The sequence below is a fragment of the Canis aureus genome, chromosome 9, assembly GCF_053574225.1.
Source record: "Canis aureus isolate CA01 chromosome 9, VMU_Caureus_v.1.0, whole genome shotgun sequence".
Lineage (NCBI taxonomy): Eukaryota > Metazoa > Chordata > Mammalia > Carnivora > Canidae > Canis > Canis aureus.
Window position 1 is genome coordinate 31,300,335 of NC_135619.1, and position 19,941 is coordinate 31,320,275.

Sequence of the window (19,941 nt, forward strand, 5' to 3'; positions counted from 1 at the left end):
ACATTTAACTGTAAGCAAATAGACCAGATTATATCTCATTTATGCTTTGATTTATGTAAGCACTGACTGTAGCCTTTCTATTAAAACTGTGTGGTTATACTGTCTGCCTTTTTAAACAATTTTGTATTCCTGGAAATTCTCTTCTGCTCCAATAAATATAGGTGGAAAGAGGCAATATAAATACTACTGGAGAAAAATAATTACTGTTGGTTTGAGAGGCAACCAGTCTTAATGTACTTGGTTGAATAGTGTTATATTAGCAATAATATATGAAATAGTAGACACAGTCATTTAAAAGTAGAAAATTATTTTAAATTGTTTTAAAATTATTCTGCAAAGTTTTGCCAACACAGTAAGACATGAAACACAGAAAGGGTGTGAATATTGAAGATTGGAGATAAAATTTTCATTACTTGCAAACAATTGTATTCATTGAAAACCTGAGAGAAGTTTAAAAATATGTTTAATAAATTGATTAGATATCCCCCAAATCCACAGTTCTTTTGTATACAAACATGGTTTGAGATATACAGTTTTGTTATTTCTGTGTGTTAATTGGTTGGTGAAAAACATAGAAGTATTGTTTGCATTGTCAGGTTAAAGGATCAGGAGAGAGAGCAGTGCCATAAAAAATCAGGGAGAAAAAAGGTGTAAGGAGGACTTAACCTTGGTAAGTAAGAGATCATTTGAAGTGAATCCTAGAGATTCTGCTGATGGTCTAGAGATCACTGGCTTCCTTTGGTAAAGCCACTTTAGTGATGTGAAGAAGTAAAAGCCAGACCACAGTGGTTGAAGAAGGAATGTAATAGAAGAGCCAAGACATTTATTTGAGTTTGTAATGGAAAAAAAGGAGTGATTGACAATTTTGTTGTTGCTGCTGTTTTGTCATTTTGTTTATTTATGGAACTCTTGATTATCTCCCACGTGAGATCGGAAACTTCTCAGAGGCAGGCTCTCTGTTTCTGTGGGCCCTGCAGTGCATAGTACTGCCTTGAATATATGAGGCGCTCAGTGGCTTTATGTTTAATTCATGACGTGAATGAAAGTTTTAAAACAGTTGATAGTGGGCAAAATACAGAATAAATTTCAGTGAGTTCTCATTTATTAAACTAGGCAACCCTACCTTTGAGACGTGCTGTCCCTGTGCCAACAAGAGCAGTTGCACTGCTCATCTCTCTGTCTCTCTCCTCACCAATCTTGCTGACTTTATTTATGGCTGGTGTTTGGGCTTTTTTTACAGCTATGAAACCTACGTAGTGGAACATCATGCTGCTTCTCCTGTAGGGCATGTGATGAGGAGCAGAGTTTGGCTTTGGAGTGTTCGGAATCAGAGGAATTGCTGAGGACTCGGAGCCCAGCCCTGACCACTAGAGAGCCCACAACACAATGAACAAATTGAACTTCCATAACAACAGAGTCATGCAAGACCGCCGGAGTGTGTGTATTTTCCTTCCCAATGATGAATCTCTGAACATCATCATAAATGTAAGTGGATCCAACTTTAGAAATAGTTGAATATTCTGTTCACACCAGTGACCACATTCAAGTTACTACCGGTGAAGGGTGAAAACATTACAGAATGAAAGCATTAATAATGTAGCAGAATTGGGGTGTTAAAGTTGTCTACACAGGTATAAACTTTGAATTATGGCTTAAGTGCAACTGCCTTCAACATTCTTTCACCTGAGGGTAAAATTACAGAATTTTGGTTACTATATTATAGAAAAATAACACCTTGCTGTTTTAAAATGTTTTACTGACATATACATTTTTATTAATATATAATATGAATTTGCTTTTTAAGTGCTTTAGAGTTGTCGCACATGTGAAATAGTAATAACTGCTGGCTTCTTAATATGCATTTTGATCATTAATAGTAGCATAAATCCAGCGAATTTCAAGAATAGGCCATGCACTTGAGAGCACAAAGATGTGGCTTACGGTTCTTGAGTCAGAGTTAACCCTCTTAGTTAACCTGGTCATTGAGGAATATGCTACTATTTTTCTTAATTTCTAAAATTAAGTTATAATTTGCATACAGCAAGGTATAGGAGTCTTACGTGTGCACCTCAGAGAATTTTTATAATTGTGTACACCCATGTAATCATCATCCAGCTTGAGATAGGATAGAGTTTCAGCACCCTGGAAAAATATTTTGTGACTCCTTCTAGACAGTAATATCCACCCAAAGGGTAGGAACTATTTTCTCCATAGAGTAATTTTTTTCCCAACTTCATGCAGCTAAAATTATGTGGTGTGTTCTCTTTTGTATCTGGCTTCTTTTAAATAACATTTAGCCTGTGAAATTCATTTGTGTGTATGTGCATATGTATACATTTCTGGGGTTTATTCAAGAGTGGAGCTATGAATCATAAAGTATACCTGTGTTTAGCTTTGGTAGAGACTGCCAAACAGATTTATGGTAATCAGAATCATACCTAGCATTTTTCAACCCCTCTCCCTATTATCAATGTTCATATTCTTCCTTTCACTGATTGTATTCAAATGGATTAGGGAAAAACTTGCTTTTGTGCATGTCTTAAGTTGATTTTCTTTGCTATATGCTACTATATTTTTAAGTTAATTGCTATATAAAAGAATATTTCTAAATGTTATACTGAATATGTATGATATTGAAGTAACTTCGTTAAAAAATTTAGACAGGAAAAGGTTCTGCTTATTATCATAATTATTTCAGTTTTATTCTGACGATCACCACAGTTCCTCAGTTTCTTGATTTACTGCCATAACATTATTTTTGCTCATAGGGATTGTCTGAGCATCACCTACTTTTTTTTTTTAAGATTTTATTTATTTATTAATGAGAGACAGAGCGAGAGGCAGAGGGAGAAGCAGGCTCCATGCAGGTAGCCCGACATGGGACTCGATCCCGGGTCTCCAGAATCATGCCCTGGGCTGAAGGCGGCGCTAAACCGCGAGCCACCCAGGCTGCCCATCACCTACCTCTTGAATGAATTTTGTCATCTGTTGGGCAGAATTTCTGTTGATTAGCAACATTGTTATTTAGGGTACCCAAAGTTGTTTTTGAATATGTGAAGCAATAGGCTATTATTTTTACAACATTTGTTTTTTAAAAATCTAATAAAACTTGACAGCTTATCTTTTTCAGTGTGGTCATGGGCAAAATACATTAAGATACAACTTTACTCTGTTATTTTATAAAAAAAATACCCACTGAATTTTTAAAAATTTCATTATCCATGGCATTATAGCCTAAGCACTTAAGAAATTTCTCTCAGGTCCATTTATATCTTTCTACTCAGTGGACTGTATATCTGTGTGTTCATTTGTGCAGCTACGTATACATATAGGATATGGAACAAGACCTTACTGGCCTTGGATAAGTGGAAGGAAGATTAATCTGGGTTCATGAGGAATACTAAGAGCTGACTATAATTTTCAAAGAAATTAACTGGTACTAAAATCTCAATGGAGGAAGATAATTAGGAATAACACCTATTCTATAATCTTACTGTGTAATTGTGAGAATTGAGGATTAGCGGATAGCATCATTCCTACACATACATAGTAGCAGCTATTATTACTTTAACTCCTTATCAGAGATTAATTTTACATGTCTTCACTTACCTTATTTTGCAAAATTAGTGTAATATCCCTACAGGGTGGTCAGGGCTATGTTCACAGGTTGTACAGCCATGGATCATCATGCTTAAGGAGGGCTTCAGAGTCACAGGGACCTCAGATGAAATCCTTACTCTCTGACACACTCTGCAGCCTTGGGCAAGTTAGATTTTTTTGCTTCCGATTTCCTCATCTATAAAATAGAGGTAATCTTCCTCTCCTCATCGAGGTCATTGTGGGGATTTAAAAATATAACATGAATAAACTGCTAATTGTAGTGCTAGGCAGCTGGGAATTGCTTAGTAAGTGAGCACTTAATAGAGTAGCACTTTTTAAAATTTCTTTGAGCTGTTTGTTCATTTCATTAGGGAGCTCTGTTAATGAAGCTCAAATGGAGAATCTGAATCCCCTGTAGGGCGATAAGATTTTCTTATTCCAGGGCACATAGACTCCTCTCTAGCAAGCTGTTGAACAAAGGAGGGAGGAGGAGTTAAGTAGTATGGAGACCCCTCATTGCTAGAAAGCCCATTCAGGGCTGCCAAAGGTCTGTCTTTCTCTACAGTGTTATCTTTTTTATCAAATTGCATTGATGTTTGTAGTATAACAAATTAATTATAGCAAAAACAGTTTTATTAATGGTCTCATTTTTTCATATTTCTATTATTTTTTAAACAAAGATAGTTTATTTCTTTACATATATAGTTTATATATATTTATATAATATATATATATAATTTGGTAAAATATTGTCTTTCTGCATGAGAGGTAAATTTAGTGTTTTGATCATTCTAGTTTCTCCATGAGTTTGAACTAGTAGGGGATGTTTTAAAGATTTTAATCATCAGGTAAATATTCATGGAAACTTGGTAAATTTTGATGATGAGATTATGATAAATATACACAAAATTATTGAGTTACATAAATAGTGGCCAAGAGTTTATACCTGTTCAGTAAGACAAAAGGCAACAATTCTTTTTAATATATTTTAAACATGCTTGCTCAATTACCATTGACATTTATTTATTTATTTACTTTAAATATTATGTATTTACCTATCTATTTATTTATTTATTTTAGAGAAAGAGAGAGTGTGCGCACGAGTAGGGGGAGGGGCAGAAGGAGAAGTAGAGAATCTCAAGCAGACTCCTTGCTGAGTGTGGAGCCTGACATGGGGCTCAATCTCAGGACCCAAGATCATGATGTGAGCCAAAACCAAGAGTCAGACACTGAACTGACTGAGCCACCTAGGCACCCCCAACCATTGACATTTAGGGTCAAATGCTGTTTTGTTTTTTTAAAGATTTTATTTATTCATTCATGAGAAACAGAGAAAGAGGCAGAGACACAGGCAGAAGGAGAAGCAGGCTCCATGCAGGGAGCCTGACATGGGACTTGATCCAGGACCCCGGGATCACGCCCTGAGCTGAAGGCAGATGCTCAACCGCTGAGCCACTCAAGTGCCCCAAATGCTGTTTTTATTAGAAAGTTTCATATACAGTAGATTTTTAAGTAATACTTTAATTCTTAATACCTCATACTCTATAGCACTTTTTAAAGCTCCATTGTTCCTGAAGATTAAAGAACTTGAATAATTTCACAATCAGCTAAAATGTAGCCTTGAAGACTCATAATATGCAAATACAAAAAACTCCAGCTTGTTTTCACAGCAGACAAAACTTCAGAGCCACAGCCTTACTTAATTACAGGTTTGTTTTTTTTTTAAATTACAGTTTTGAACAAGAACAATACTTGATAGTTGTTACAGAGTTTTATCAGTAGACTCCAAATACTTGATTTGAACTAGCAGAACAATGATAAGTATATGGGATGTATATATATGGAGGAAATGTATAGCATTATTTGAACAGTGGTTACACAAAGTTACAACATGGTTTGTTTTTGTATATGGTTTGTGGTTTGGAATTTTTCTGTTAACTTGTTATTACATTTTTATCCCAAGAGCTTTGTTTATGACATTTGAAAATACAGTCAAAACTAAGGATTAAAGGTACCCTAGATGGTATGACATTTTAAGTCTCAAATTTGTAGTATAATAGTTCAATTTTATATAACATTTGATACTTTTATCATGTTTATTAAGCTTATTTATAAAGTAGAATTGTGGTAATGCAGAACTCAAAAAAACACAATCATTTTATTTTATTTAAATTCAGTTAACACACAGTCTTTTTAATGAGCAAAAAAGAAATGATTTCCTCTTAGCAAATGTATTCTCCCAGTGGTGTTGGTGGCCTTGCAATGCTGCATTTTCCCTAAATTCTTGAATGGCAGATCTATAAACCCATCTGCTCAGTGGGCCAGAGACTAGTCCATAGTCATGAAACAGAACAAAGGTGAGGAGCCCACAGGGGTATCAGACTCATGTTTTGTTCTTCAGACATTTACTGAATGTCAACGATATATCCTGAATATAAAATAAGACACTGTCCCAGCTTCTTCCAGTCCCTTTTGCCCCTAAGCAGCTGAATTCATGTGCTTCTGGTCTTGAATAAATACCATTTGCTCTTTCCAGTAGATAAAGTGCTTCAGATTAGTTGCCATTTAATAATAAATGTGGAAAGAGCAATAAACCTATTTTTTCTTCTTTCAGTTGGAATTATCACCATCTGAATTGTTTGGCTTTCAGTTATTGAAGGGTCTCAGCATGTTTTTATTTTCTGAATCTGAGTTACCTTTATTAAGGTATGATAAAAAGTCATGAATTCAGAGTTAATTTAGAATTTATAATTAAAACTGTAAGTGGCATCAGTATCATTGCACATTAATAGTACAAATGAGGGGGAAATGCCACACATAATATATATAGCTAAAATGATAAACCATCATGTTGCATATATTTTAATGTACACATTTAAAAATATTTTAATACTTAAATGAGCAAAATTGTGTTTTGCTGTCTTTGCCATTACTAGCTGCATGACTTTAAGCTTTCTAGGTTGTATTTTCTACTTTAATAAAATGAAGAAATTGACCTGTATGAGCTCTTAAAGTCAGTTCCAACTCTGATAAGCTTTAATGATTCTGAATTCAATGAGGCAGACCCAGCAGAATTACTATCCCTCAAAATGCTTGATTAAATATTAGAGAAGTCATTAAAACTATGTCTTTTAAAGAGTATATTATTGTTCACCATGTAACTTTTCAGAATAACCTAGTCACAGAGTTCCAAATTAATAGGATTTTATTATGTTTGAATTCTACTAGGACTGAGAAGGGACCCTTGTTTAGGTACTTATAAGACAATAGACGTGATTAAGATAAATAAAATGAGTTATTCACTCACTATAATAGTATATAAATATTTTGCTTAGACCATCAAGAGGAAAACATACCTTGTAAAGATACTTGCCTGACTTGCTTTTGATAATCTGAGTAGCCTATTTTGTGTACCTTCTAATATATTTATCATGCACATTGGTTTTAGAATAAGTCCTTGTCCATGTGTCATAAGATTTATGAGTCTTGTACAAGATTGCATTGGTACCTTATTACCATTTTGTAAAAATTTGTATTGTGATAATCATTACTGAAAAACAACACAAATTAAAGCAATTTCCATGAACCAACAGTTGTTTTGCTAGTGTTAACTTGTCCTTTTAAGGCATATATGTATGGTGCATTAAATTGCCGGATTGTGGGGGTACGTGAGTGGCTCAGTCAGTTAAGTGCCTGACTCTTGGTTTCCACTTGGGTCATGATTTTGGGGTTGTGGGATTGAGCCCCATGTCAACCTCTGTACCCAGTATGGAGTCTGCAGGAGATACTTTCCCCTTGCCTCTCTGTCCTCTCTGCTACTCCTCCAACTTGCATGCTCTTTCTCTCTAAGATAAATAAATAAAATCTTTAATAAAATAAAATAAATAAATTGCCTGATTGTGGCTCAGCATGTAGGCTTGGTTTTCTTATTATCTCAAGTTGTGTTGTTTATTTTGTTTTGTTTTTTCTCTACAGGTTAAAATTCTGTGTCACCAGTTGCTGGTCCAGGTGTGTGACCTACTCAGGCTAAAGGACTGTCACCTCTTTGGACTCAGTGTTATACAAAGTAGGTCTTTCTCCCACCGCTGATAGATTTAACCAACTATCCCTGGGGAAATGATATTTTATTGCTGTAACTTAATTTGGGCATATTGTGATAAGATTGTGATTGTCATAATACCCATAAACTGGTTATTACTTGTAGTCTAGTATTCATTTTTAAATCTTAACTGATATGTATTTCTTCTAAGATTTAGAATTTTAAACCATGCATTATAGTTTGAACTTAAAAATCAGTTCTTTTTAAGGAATCTAGATTTTGTGTTTGTTCTTTTCTGTTTTAGTGAACCAAGCTTGATTTTTGTTGCCTTGCACTCAGGGAGCAGCTGGAGCTAGTAGGAAATTATCTTGGATGTTTTTATAATTTGTTTTATAACTTCTGACATTAAAAAATTTAGACATAAGAAAAATAACTTTCCTCTATTCAAGTTCTCCTACTGTTGACTATATAGTATAACAAAATGATCTACTAATTTGCTCTCATTTTCTGTTTTTTCCTCTTCATACATTTTTTCCAATTAGACTGTATGACTTGGAGATGGGGGATGAGTTTCTGCTATATACTTTATGTGAAGGTTTTCTCCACATAAATGGCTCCATATAAGCCTCTTCCCCCACCCCATCCCCATAATATTTGAGTTAAGTTACCAGGATTTGCCAGCACCATTCCTTATAACCTTTTTCTTTCAAATCATATTTTTAAATTTATCTAATTTACTCTTATGTCAAAAAACCATTTATATCTTTGTTCAGGTTTTCAATAATACTTTTAATATACTTTTTTTGTGAAATGTATTTAATTTTTTACTTGTATATGGATCATATTCTACTCCTGGAATTAGTTTAAATGTAAAGGTTTATGACATCTTGAGAATCTGTTAGTGTCATAAATGCTTAGATCTGCCAAATGGGAAAGTATATCATGATCAGCTGAAAAACAAGGCCCTTCTCCACCAAAATGTGAACCATTTTCAGCTGTCTTTTTAGGAGAGGCCAGGGACCCTGGAGCAGTGAGCACCTCAACCAATGAATCAGCCATTTGCTCTTTGGTTTCTTCCTGCAATAATTAAAGCAATAAAAACACAAATGTTTAACTCTATCCTTCTATTAGTACATCTCTCAGTCATACTTTCAAGGAAGGGTCTGGGAGAAATAAGATGCTGTATAGATTCTAAAAAATTTTTCTTTTATTCTAAACTCAAAGTTTTAATTCTTTTAATGCTACAACTACAGCCAGACTGTTGATTTGTGTTGTTCAACAAGTCAGCCTAATAAAACCAGTTTACAGCTTCCTTAGATTTCAAAATAAGAGTTTTAAGATACCTTTTTAAAAAGAGATATTGTAGTGTGGCGAAAGAACATTGGAAAAGGAATAAGATGACCTGGTTCTAATTCTGGTTCTACCACTAGCTAGCTGTGTGGCTTTAGAAATATCACTTGACTCTCTCAATTTTACTTTTCTCACATGTCAACTGAAATTACCTGCTTGTCAGATTTTGATATATGCTTTAGAATGCCTAAAATATAGAGCCATGATCAAACTGTCAGATGGTAGAGAGATGGTGATAGTTTAAAAATATGTGCTATTACACAGAGAACAGTCTCATTTCTGTTCATTATATTGCTTCTTCAGTTGGCAACTCAAGCCAAACACAAATCATATTCAACAGGAAGGTTGTCTGGTCTTGTTCATTTCATGTTTAATTGGTAGCATATGAGAGATGGGAGATAATTTAGTTGATCTGATAAGTGAATTTAAGTAACCCTTTTTTTGTATCTGAGACCTCTTCTTTATCCCTTTCATTCAAATTGGTTGGCTTAATATGTCATTTATAACAGAGTAGCTCTACCTTTCCTATTCTCTTATGCCTTTTTCTCAGTTAAAACACTCCAGCATTCAGTCAGTTGTGTTAACCTTGGAGTAGTCAAAGAGATACTCTACTCTTCCAGAGTGAGTACATTTATTTTTATGTAGAGCTTTCCATGAGCATACTCCCTTAGTGATGGTTAGAGAAAAGAGAATAAACTTTTTAGGCTTAAAACTCTGAGGGTACCTAATTGGCTCAATCATTTAAGCCGTGAACTCTTGGTTTTGACTCCGGTCATGATCTCACTGTGTGGGATCGAGTCCCATGTTGGGTTGCTGCACAGCTAATAGGAAGTCTGTTTCAGATTCTCTCTTCCTACCCCTCAGCCCCTCTCCCCACTCACACACACACACATGCGCGGTCTCTCTAAAATAAATAAATAAACTCTTTTAAAAAGAAGATGGCTTTGTAAGAGAGAGAAATACTGAGATTTTAAGAGATTTTCTTTGGGAAATCTGAAAATTTTAATGTTTTTTTACCAGCCTGTCTTCACATGTTTAGATCACTTTTACCTGGAGTTTTAACAATCATAGCTTCTGTTCATCTTAAGAACATCATGCCCTTGAGGAAATACTTTGACATTCTTTTTTTGCATGAGATTCTTTTCCTCTTTCCACAGGATCAGTCCCAAAGGCAGTGTAAGTAATGACTTGCCATTTTATCAGGCTATGCTATATGTGGAGAACACAGAGAAGAAATAGCCTTAAAGGCTGTAGTTCACAAAACTTGGGGCAAGTTCCCCTCACTTGGAAATAGGCAGTTATTCTCAGGGTCTCCTAATTTCTTACATAACAATTAGGATGGTGTTTCTGCCCTGTTTCATTATTCTCCACCTATGACAAGAATCCTCTGAGAGCTCAACGAAAGCATGTTTCTCTAAAAGCAAGGAAGCACACAGTGTTGCAAGTTTGACTCTACATTAGGTTGACCGTAGAAACTAAGTAAAAGTGGGAGGTAGAAGCTAGTATTTCTTCTAAGTAATACATATTTTTAATAGTATGTGTTCTCTATTGCAAATGCAAAATAATTTCAAAAGATGTCATTAATGTCTAGCCAACCTTTTGGCTTTTAGTATCTTGTTGAGTTTTCATGGTATTGTGTGAATTCAAAACACATTCACAAATCTTGAGTCTTTTTTTAAAAACCCATTTTTGTGTATATTCTTTTCTTTTAAATTCATCTTTATCATCTTGTATCCTTTTTTAATGTGCAGATAATGAACATGTCTATATGGAGTTGTCACAAAAGCTGTATAAATATTGTCCAAAAGAATGGAAGAAAGAGGCCAGCAAGGTACGACAATACGAAGTCACTTGGGTGAGATTACATTTATAAGCAAAATTATTTTGATTTTTTAAAAGGTTTATTTTAGCTATTGTATATTAGAAAAATATTTAGTTTTTAAATTTTAATTCATAAAAGTATTATGAAGTAGAGAATGGGAAACGGAAATGAATTATAAGTTCTAAAATGTCATGTTAATGAAGTGTATTAATTGTTTATAGCACATAACAATAGTTTTTAAGTATCTGCTTAAATAATGTTGGATAATAACTTTAGTAATTTTGGGATAATGCTTTGAAATGAAAACCATGGAAAAATTGCTTACTCCTCATCTCTGGCTGTATTAGCTGTCAAAACTGATGTTCTAGAAGTTATTCATAATTTTTAAATTCATTTTTACTACACTTCCCTTTGCTACTTTGCTACTTTATTATACTGATGATGCCTTTATTTAGTAAACATCAATTCCATTTACGTGGGGGATCATTCACAGGGAATCTACCTGATGTTTCCAGGATCACCCTAGTAAATCAGGAATAAATCCCTAGTGTCTATTCAATTTGTATTTTAAGAATTCTTGGAATAAATGGGAAGGCTACTTGAAAGCCAACTACAAAGTAAGGCACATTAAAGTCAAAATAAACAAACAGCATATTAGAATTTGGTATGTGGAATGTCAGAGGAACAAGAGAACATTTGTAATGAGGAGCAAATGGTCACCACGGGGGATAGAGTTGAGAGAGGAGCTGGATCTCAACTAGAAATTTCCACTGGTATTTATTTTTATCTTCCCTTATGTTGTCATTGGCATTACAGTGAATGAGTATCAGATACGTGATGATGTTTTATAACTTCTCAGTTTTTCATGAACTTGGTATCCAGAGGGACATTTGTCTGCCTTTTGCCAGCCACCACCCATTAGAAGATAAAACCTTTCAAGATATAAAAACTATCTTGTAAATTACAGAATTTTGTTGCTTTTGAAACCCCTTTTTGTGGTAACTAAAAATAGCTTGCTTTTTATGTGTCATTGTTTAGGGTATTGACCAATTTGGACCTCCTATGATCATTCACTTCCGTGTGCAGTACTATGTGGAAAATGGCAGATTGATCAGGTAGGAGGACAAGGACTCCAAACCCTTACTTACCCAAAGCACTCACCTCCTAACATACTAAATAAAGTACTCATGTTTGTTTCCACCCACTAGGATATACATTCCAAAAGAGCAAGGATTTTTTTAAAATTCTTTTTGTATGCTCGTATATCCTCAGTTCCTAGAACACTCAATAAATATTTGTTCATACTGATACTTACACAAACTCAGAATTTACCATTTCAGAAACTCAGTTTATCATTTGTATAGTAGTCAGTGTTGGAAAACTTTCAGAGGTGGTTTTGTTGACTGATAGAAAATACTAGAAATGTGAACTCTGTTTTACTTATTTACTTCTAAACTCTGAGAAACACATGTCAAAAAGATACATTTGGCTAATGAGTTATATGTGAGGTTCGTTCTTAATATTTGTATTATTGCCATATGTAAATTTAAAAGTAAAAAATATTAGCTGTAAATAATTTTTAAAAGGTTAAGAAACTTTTTTTAGTTTTTCTAAACTTAATGTGAAATATTTACTCAGTTTACCTACTAAGTATGGAATGTGCTGAAAAGAAGGAAAATATGTTATTTAGCCACTAATTAACCCCCTGGGGCTAATCAATGTTTAATTCATCCCTCTACTACTTCTTTTCCCCAGGGATGAACTAGTCCAAACACTGTGTGGTCAGCATTATAAAAAGAAGTGCTCTGAAAAGTACTCTGTCCTGAGGGAAAAAAATTACATAAATGCTTTATTTTTAAACTTTTCATTCTTAAACACCATCTTAGTTGAAATCAACTCAGGTTTTTATTGTCATCTGCTAATGAGCTATGAATCTCAGGTAAACATTCGACCTAAAATAATAGGAAGGCAAATAAACTCATTAAATACATACACGCATACACGCACACACACACACACAAGCACGCGCTTTTTTTTTCCTTGCATTTTTACTTTGATCACAAAGGCATCCCATTTGCCTGTGACATTTTTTGGAGCTTGACCATGTTTTTCCCCAGTCAGCACTTCTTACTCAATGTATTTAATGGGAACTATATTTATTTCTGACCTCAACAGATTGTAATGAGCGCAGTATTAGTATTTCCATTTGTGAGGAGTATCATGATTGTCATAACATGTGCATATAAAACCACACCCATAAAGTAACATCCACTCAATTAAAAAAAAAAAAAAGATTTAAGGCAAGTTTTTTTTTTTCAGTTCATTCATTCTGAGGGGAAAAAAGCACTATAAGTTAATTTGGGGGGGGGTCATATAAACAGAAATATTTTTAAAAGGGTCTTAGAGTATTTGTAATGAGCTTAGCTGAAAACCAAACCAAAACAGAACAGCAAAACATTAGAGCCAGGATTGTCCCCTCAGATTTGCAAGCATTATTGCAGCAAAATAATTTTAATGCAGACAACAAATGCTTAGGCTTCTATACTAATCCTTGTTCAGTGAAATGTTAACTATATTGGAGTGGAGTGATTCAGACCTTGTTTCCATTCTCTGAATGAATCAAATGTTATAGGCCTCAGGAAATGGTATGTTTGCTGTTTGGGGAGTCAGACTTGGAGTTGGTGACCTGGGTGAGGCAGCAATCAGGTATTAGCTACAAGCCCTCCCCCCTTTTTTTTCAAGGAGTTGGGCGTGGGGAGGGAGAAAGAGGGAGCTGAAACAGAAGACCTCTTGTCACCAGACGGACAGCAGGATTTGGGTTCTGTTTACACGCCATTGGATTGTTCCATCAAATGTGAGGTCTGTTTTCTTTTATTTTCCTAGTGACAGAGCAGCACGATACTATTATTACTGGCACCTGAGAAAACAAGTTCTTCATTCGCAGTGTGTACTCCGAGAAGAAGCCTATTTCCTGCTGGCAGCCTTTGCCCTGCAGGCTGATCTTGGGAACTTCAAAAGGAATAAGCACTATGGAAAATACTTTGAGCCAGAGGCTTACTTCCCTGCTTGGGTAGGCACTGTTTTCGAATCTTAAAGTGTTTTCTCTAGCACATCTCTAGTTCATTATGCTGCTATTCCTGTTGCTTCCAGAAATGGGAACCCAGATGTTTGTGTCCAGTAAAACCCTCCATGATGCCCAAATGTAAATTTAACACCTGAAAGCATGGTACACATGATCTCTGGATATAGTTGATCTGCCACTTACAGCTAATGGGGAAGAGGATTGCTGTCTGTCCTGAATATGATGGAACTTGGAAGTTGCCAGCCTTCTCTTGGCATTTGTATTATCTTTATTTTCTTATTTTACTCTTAATCCAAGCATCATTTTCTTCCCTTTGAAGGGAGAAACACATTATCTTTTAAAGATAAGATCATTTACAACTTTTCTTGTGTTGAGAAAACAAATATAAATAAACTCCTTGCTCTGCTGGCCATCTCCTCTACTCCCAAGAGAGGAAGCATGCCATTTCTTCAGCAAGAAAATTTAGATTATTCCAGCATGGCCTGTCTCAAGTGTCCTTTCTCCACACAACCCTGCCCATGTATGGTGCCCACTTGTCCTCATCCAGGTCTCTGCTGTAACTTGCCTCCCTTCACATCCTTAGCCTCTGCTCAAACTAACTTCGTCAGTTAGAACATACAAAGTGTATTTGGCTTGCCCCACCTCATCCTCAGGGAAGAAAGGAAAAAAGAACTACCATTCTCACCTTGCCTTCTCAGTAAAGCCTCTTGAAAAAAATAACATATATTTGATTTTTTACCTTCCTTATTTCCCAAGTGAACTCCTCAGGGAGCTTCCTTCTGCCTTCTTTCCTTACCACTTCACTTGTGGTGCTATCCCTAAGGTCACTGGTGACCTTGAAATTGCCAGATCCAGTGGACACTTCCCACTTCTTTCTTTGGCCGCATCTGACACTTAACCACTCCCATCCTGGGAGATCTCATCCAAATGAATGCTTTTTAACAACCACTTATGTGCTGGCAACTCCCAAATCTGTTTCTCTTCCCTGTGACCATTAGATAGCTCTTTACCCATAGGTATCTCAAACACAGAATGCTCCAAATCAAGGTCATCTTTTTCCCACCTCAATTCTATGCATTCCTTCCTCTGCATCCCTAATCTCAGCTACTGCCGCTGCCATCCACTTAGTCACCCAGAAACTTGAGAGTCATCAGAACTCTTCCCCCATCACCCTTCTTTCTCCCTGCCCTATCCAGTCATCTGGAACATCCTCTAATATAAAGCACTGATCACCTATCACCTAGCTTAGGAAATAAAATTCTCTTGAATTTTTGCTGTGGTTGACTTCCTAAATGTTTATTGTTATTGTGTGCCCTACCCATCGTCGTTCTGTCTCCCAGGTTCCAGCTCTTGTCAGCACTCAGCAGCACTGCTCTGCGGGGCTTGTCTGTGCTTCAGTCTTCACAGCTTGCACTTGAGTTGCTTTTGCTTCTGATTTAAACCTTCCGTGGCTCCCCTATCACCTTCAGAGTGAAAGCCTGTCTCTCAAGCATGACCGAGGAACTTTCTGGGATCTGATCTCTGCCAGTCTTTCCAGCTTCCTCTCTGGATGTCCTGTGCCTTGAATTTTATGCTCTGACAATATCCAGCAATTCCTATGTCTCTGCACGTCCTGTGGAGTTTCACACTTGTGTTCCTCCTTCTAAAGTCCCTCTAGCTGGAGAAAGCCCTCACCCCGTTTGACCTGGCTAACCCCTGTTCATCCTCTGCCTGGAGGAACCGATTAGGTACCCAAATGCCCTTCCTCTGGGCTCTGGAATACCCTAGACACAGTGTTTTATGTCTTCTTTTCAAATGATCTGTTTATCTTTTGCCTCCAGTAAACTGCTTGGTTGTATATTCTAATGGACAGGCACAAATGTCACCTTTTCTGTTTCTTCAGCATTTCACGTCGAGGTGCTTAATATAAGGTTTTGTGGACTGACAGTGCTTCTGTTGTTAAAAAGAAACCACAAAAGGTGTCAAGCTTTTACATATTCAGTGTCTGTGGAACCCAAATCAGCCTGTGTTTCTTTCCCTAGTTGCCATCAGGGACTCAGTGAATCTTGGTATTTTATTATTTTATTTTATTTTATTTTATTTTATTTTATTTTATTTATTTTTTTAATTATTTTTAAAAGATTTTATTTATTAGAGCATGAGATCACAAGCAGGGGAGAGGGGTAGAGGCACACTCCCCACTAATGGGGAGCCTAATGTGGGCCTCCGTCCTAGGATGCTGAAATCATGACCTGAGCTGAAGGCAGACGCCTAACCGACTGAGCCATCCAGGTGCCCTGAATCTTGGTCTTTTAAATCAGAGCTCACCAGTTAGGGTGCCGTAGCCTCCAGGGTGCTGAGATATGAGTGTCTTCAATCTTTGGGATCACCAAAGCCACTTACTTCAGTGCCTTTACAAATACTATTTTCTGAGTGTTCTTTGATCCGAGAAAAGTTGGATAACTCCTAACTTAGGTTACCTCCATGTAAAAGGAGTCTCGAAGGAAACTCTGTAATTTTGAGTTCTTAGCAAAACTTCTTAAATGGCCAGGAATTTATCAAGTTTAATTCAATAGGAAGAAACAAAACATCATTATCTATAAAAACATTTTAAAATTAAGAATCCTTTAATTTTTTTTCTGATGATGTTAAACACTACTCTTTTTGCTTTCTTTGCATAATTCTTTTCATATTTTATAATCCTCATGAAATCAGCTAAGACTTAACTAATCAGCACCTTTCTCTTAGCCTGCAGCTGCTGGATACTATATATTTTGGGCATTGAAAGGCTTAGGCTACTCTCTGATGAAAACCTGAGCCACAGTGAATTGCAATGAATGTTTGAATGAAATTGTTTTCTCACAAGTATTCAAATAGAGCGTTCATATCAACCTTTTATGCAAAAACCAGACGTGTTTCAGAGAATTCCTCCCAGTCCCCTGCCTTCTTTGGATCAACATTTAGAACCTCCCACTCTTGTGGCTGTAATTTTAGAAGAGTTAAGTAGAATCCAGAACTTGGAATATGTGTTGACAGTCAATGTATTGCATGGTACCGATCATTTTGCAAGTATAAACAGTGATGTGTATAAAATTTTGCAAGTTTGCATGGGGTTTTTTTTTTTCTTAGTGAGTTTAAAGCCAAAAGAACATATTTTTCTCATTTCTTGTGATTTTTCTTCTCAGATCTACTGTACTATAGTTATATTGACTTTGTAGCTTCTAGTATTAGCTGATTCAGCCTAGTAACATAACAGATGGTGAAAACAGAATAAAAGTGGGAAATTTCCTACTGGAAATTAGCCAGTTTACATGGCCTATTTTAGGTTCTTGTCCTTTCATCATTTTGGGGATGTGAGGGTAGAACTTCCATCCCTCCAACAAATGTTGCATTGCATATCTATTGTATTCCAACAGGTTGTTTCTAAGAGAGGGAAGGACTACATCCTGAAGCACATTCCAAACATGCACAAGGATCAGTTTGCACTGACCGCTTCCGAGGCACATCTTAAATACATCAAAGAGGCCGTCCGACTGGATGATGTTGCTGTGCATTACTACAGATTATATAAGGTACAAAACTGTAGTGTGTTTGCAGCTTCTGAGGAAAAAAATACCTTCTCCATTAGAAGAAGATTTTGTTAAAATTTGTCATTTCACTTTTTAATGGGCTTTTTATTTATTTTTTAAAGAGATTTATTGAGAGATAGGGAGCACACGTGCACACGTGGACACACATGTGGGGGTGGGGAGGGGCAGAAGGAGAAGGAGAGAGAATCCCAAGCAGACTCCAGGCTGACACAGGGCTTGATCTCATGACTGTGAGATCACAACCTGAACTGAGACCAAGAGTCGGGCGTTTAGCCTGCTGTGCCACCCAGGCACCCCATCAAAGGGCTTTTTAAAGAAAAAAGTTTCATGTGAACTGTTATCATAGGTCAGTGTTGGAGTTAATGGTGCTTTTCCTTGAGCCTGGGAACATAATGGAGTCTTTCTTTAATGGTTCTGATACTGAGATAACAGGTGGCTTCAGATTGTGAACCTGGCTTTTCAGTAATTATGAAATAATTATCTTTCTTTTTTCCAAATCTATATGTCTGCCTTGGGGAGTAACATTTGCAACTCATTTGATCAGTAATTTTTAATGTTCCTCAAAGTGAGACCATACTTGCGTTGTATCTATTAATAAGAACCACCACCACAACAGCTGATGTTTATTAAGTATTGTTTCTGTGGGGCATGCTTTATTTTCTTTTTTAGATTTTCACAGTTCTGTAAGATAGAAACTGTGATGTTCATTTTACAGATGAGGAAACAGTCCAAAGACCATGAAACTAGCAAGTGGCAGAGCTAGAATCCAACTCAGGTCTACCTGACTAAAGGAATTTATGGATAAAAAGTGTTTAAAACAGTGCCCAGGGCAGCCCCAGTGGCGCAGCGGTTTAGCGCCGCCTGCAGCCCGGGGTGTGATCCTGGAGACCCTGGATCGAGTCCCACATCAGGCTTGTTGCGTGGAGCCTGCTTCTCCCTCTGCCTGTGTCTCTGCCTCTCTCTCTCTCTCTCTGTCTCTCTCTCTGTGTCTCTATGAATAAATAAATAAAAAATCTTAAAAAAAAAAAAAAAACAGTGCCCAGCACATCTTAAGCATGATGTTAAGCTGTTACCATTATCACTGTTATTACTATGCTTCTTATTACTACTACACCCTTTGTGGTAAGATTAGCATAATTGGACCATTGGAAGCTGGACTGTAGTTTAGGTGTTACTAGATAATCTTCCTGGCTGGTTCAGATAATCAGATAGATTGGTTTCTCCTGTTAAACCTATACTGTATATACCTTTCTTGATATAAAAACATACTAGTTGGGAAAAATCCAAATAGTGAAAATAGGCTATGTCTTGTCTATGCCATATAAGGATGCATTTTCTAAACACATTTCTTCCTGTGTTCATGGGAAAACTGGCACTAACCATACTCACTTATTTGTATTGAGGAATCTCATAATGAAAATATTTTAGTTACTTAGTAATTTTATTTATCTTCTATTTTGAACTTCATAACCTTATATCCCATTATTATAGATAAGCACGTAAAATATGTGGCCAAATTTCAGAGTACACTTAAAATTCAGAGGACATTTCAGGAATTTTTTTCCATATGCTTATTGTAGTTTATTTTTTGCATAGTTTATGGTTTAGCCAGTAGAATGTATATCATATTGTATGCAACTGATGAATCCCTGAACTCTACCTCTGAAACTAATAATATACTATATGTTAAAAAATTTTTTTAAAAGAATGTATATAGTATTGGCAAGTAATAATTGAACTTCTTTTTTTTTTAATTTTTTTTAATAATTGAACTTCTTAGAAATAAGTATTTTCTTTCCAAACAAACTTAATCAAAGCCTTAACAACCTTCTATCCTCATGAAATGAGAGCCTTAAATATTTAGGCTTGCCTCTGATTTTGGCTTCAGAGTTGACACATGAAACCTGTAAAATCTAGTGCATCTCAAAATATAGTTATGAGATTAGATTCAACATTCTAACATCTAAGGAAAGGTAGAAAACTAAAAAAATAAATAAAGATAAGCAGCAAAAATAGTCTTGTTTACCAGAGCTTTCAATAATGTAACTATTTAGACTATTGTCAGATATGAAAGTGTATACAATATAGTGAAAACACTAATGCTTTGAAATCGAAGTGGCTTAAAAAGTAGAATATACCATTATTGATTTAATAGGTTCTCATGATTTTCTTAAACCATACAGTAAAGTAGGGATGCAGAAAGATGAGCAAAGTTATTTTAAGTTAAAAGCTTTATAATCCTGAGATTTCTCCTTCTGTTTGTCTTCTTTGGTGCTTAATTGTCCATTATACAAGAAGATCATATTTTTTATATGATTTTGTTTCTGTAGGATAAAAGGGAAATTGAAGCTTCTCTGACCCTTGGATTGACCATGCGGGGAATACAGATTTTTCAGGTTAGTGAATGAGAAGTTAGTGTCAAATGCTGTCTACTGTGTCTTCCATGACAGTGTGCCTGCATGGTCTTTGATAGGTTCAC

The 19,941-nt window shown here is 35.8% G+C and overlaps 1 protein-coding gene across 4 annotated transcripts in view; it reads left to right on the forward strand.

Moving 5' to 3' along the window:
* FRMD6 (FERM domain containing 6) overlaps positions 1–19,941 on the forward strand; it is a 231,859-nt gene that overhangs the window by 193,554 nt on the left and 18,364 nt on the right. For 3 of the 4 annotated variants that reach the window (XM_077909283.1, XM_077909282.1, XM_077909284.1), the window contains 7 exons: positions 1,241–1,485; positions 7,576–7,666; positions 10,741–10,844; positions 11,850–11,926; positions 13,695–13,881; positions 17,289–17,444; positions 19,793–19,858. In XM_077909283.1, coding sequence (XP_077765409.1) covers positions 1,387–1,485; positions 7,576–7,666; positions 10,741–10,844; positions 11,850–11,926; positions 13,695–13,881; positions 17,289–17,444; positions 19,793–19,858 — 780 coding nt within the window. In that variant the 5' untranslated portion in view covers positions 1,241–1,386. The remainder of the gene's footprint in view (positions 1–1,240; positions 1,486–7,575; positions 7,667–10,740; positions 10,845–11,849; positions 11,927–13,694; positions 13,882–17,288; positions 17,445–19,792; positions 19,859–19,941) is intronic. The other variant, XM_077909285.1, reaches the window with a different exon arrangement.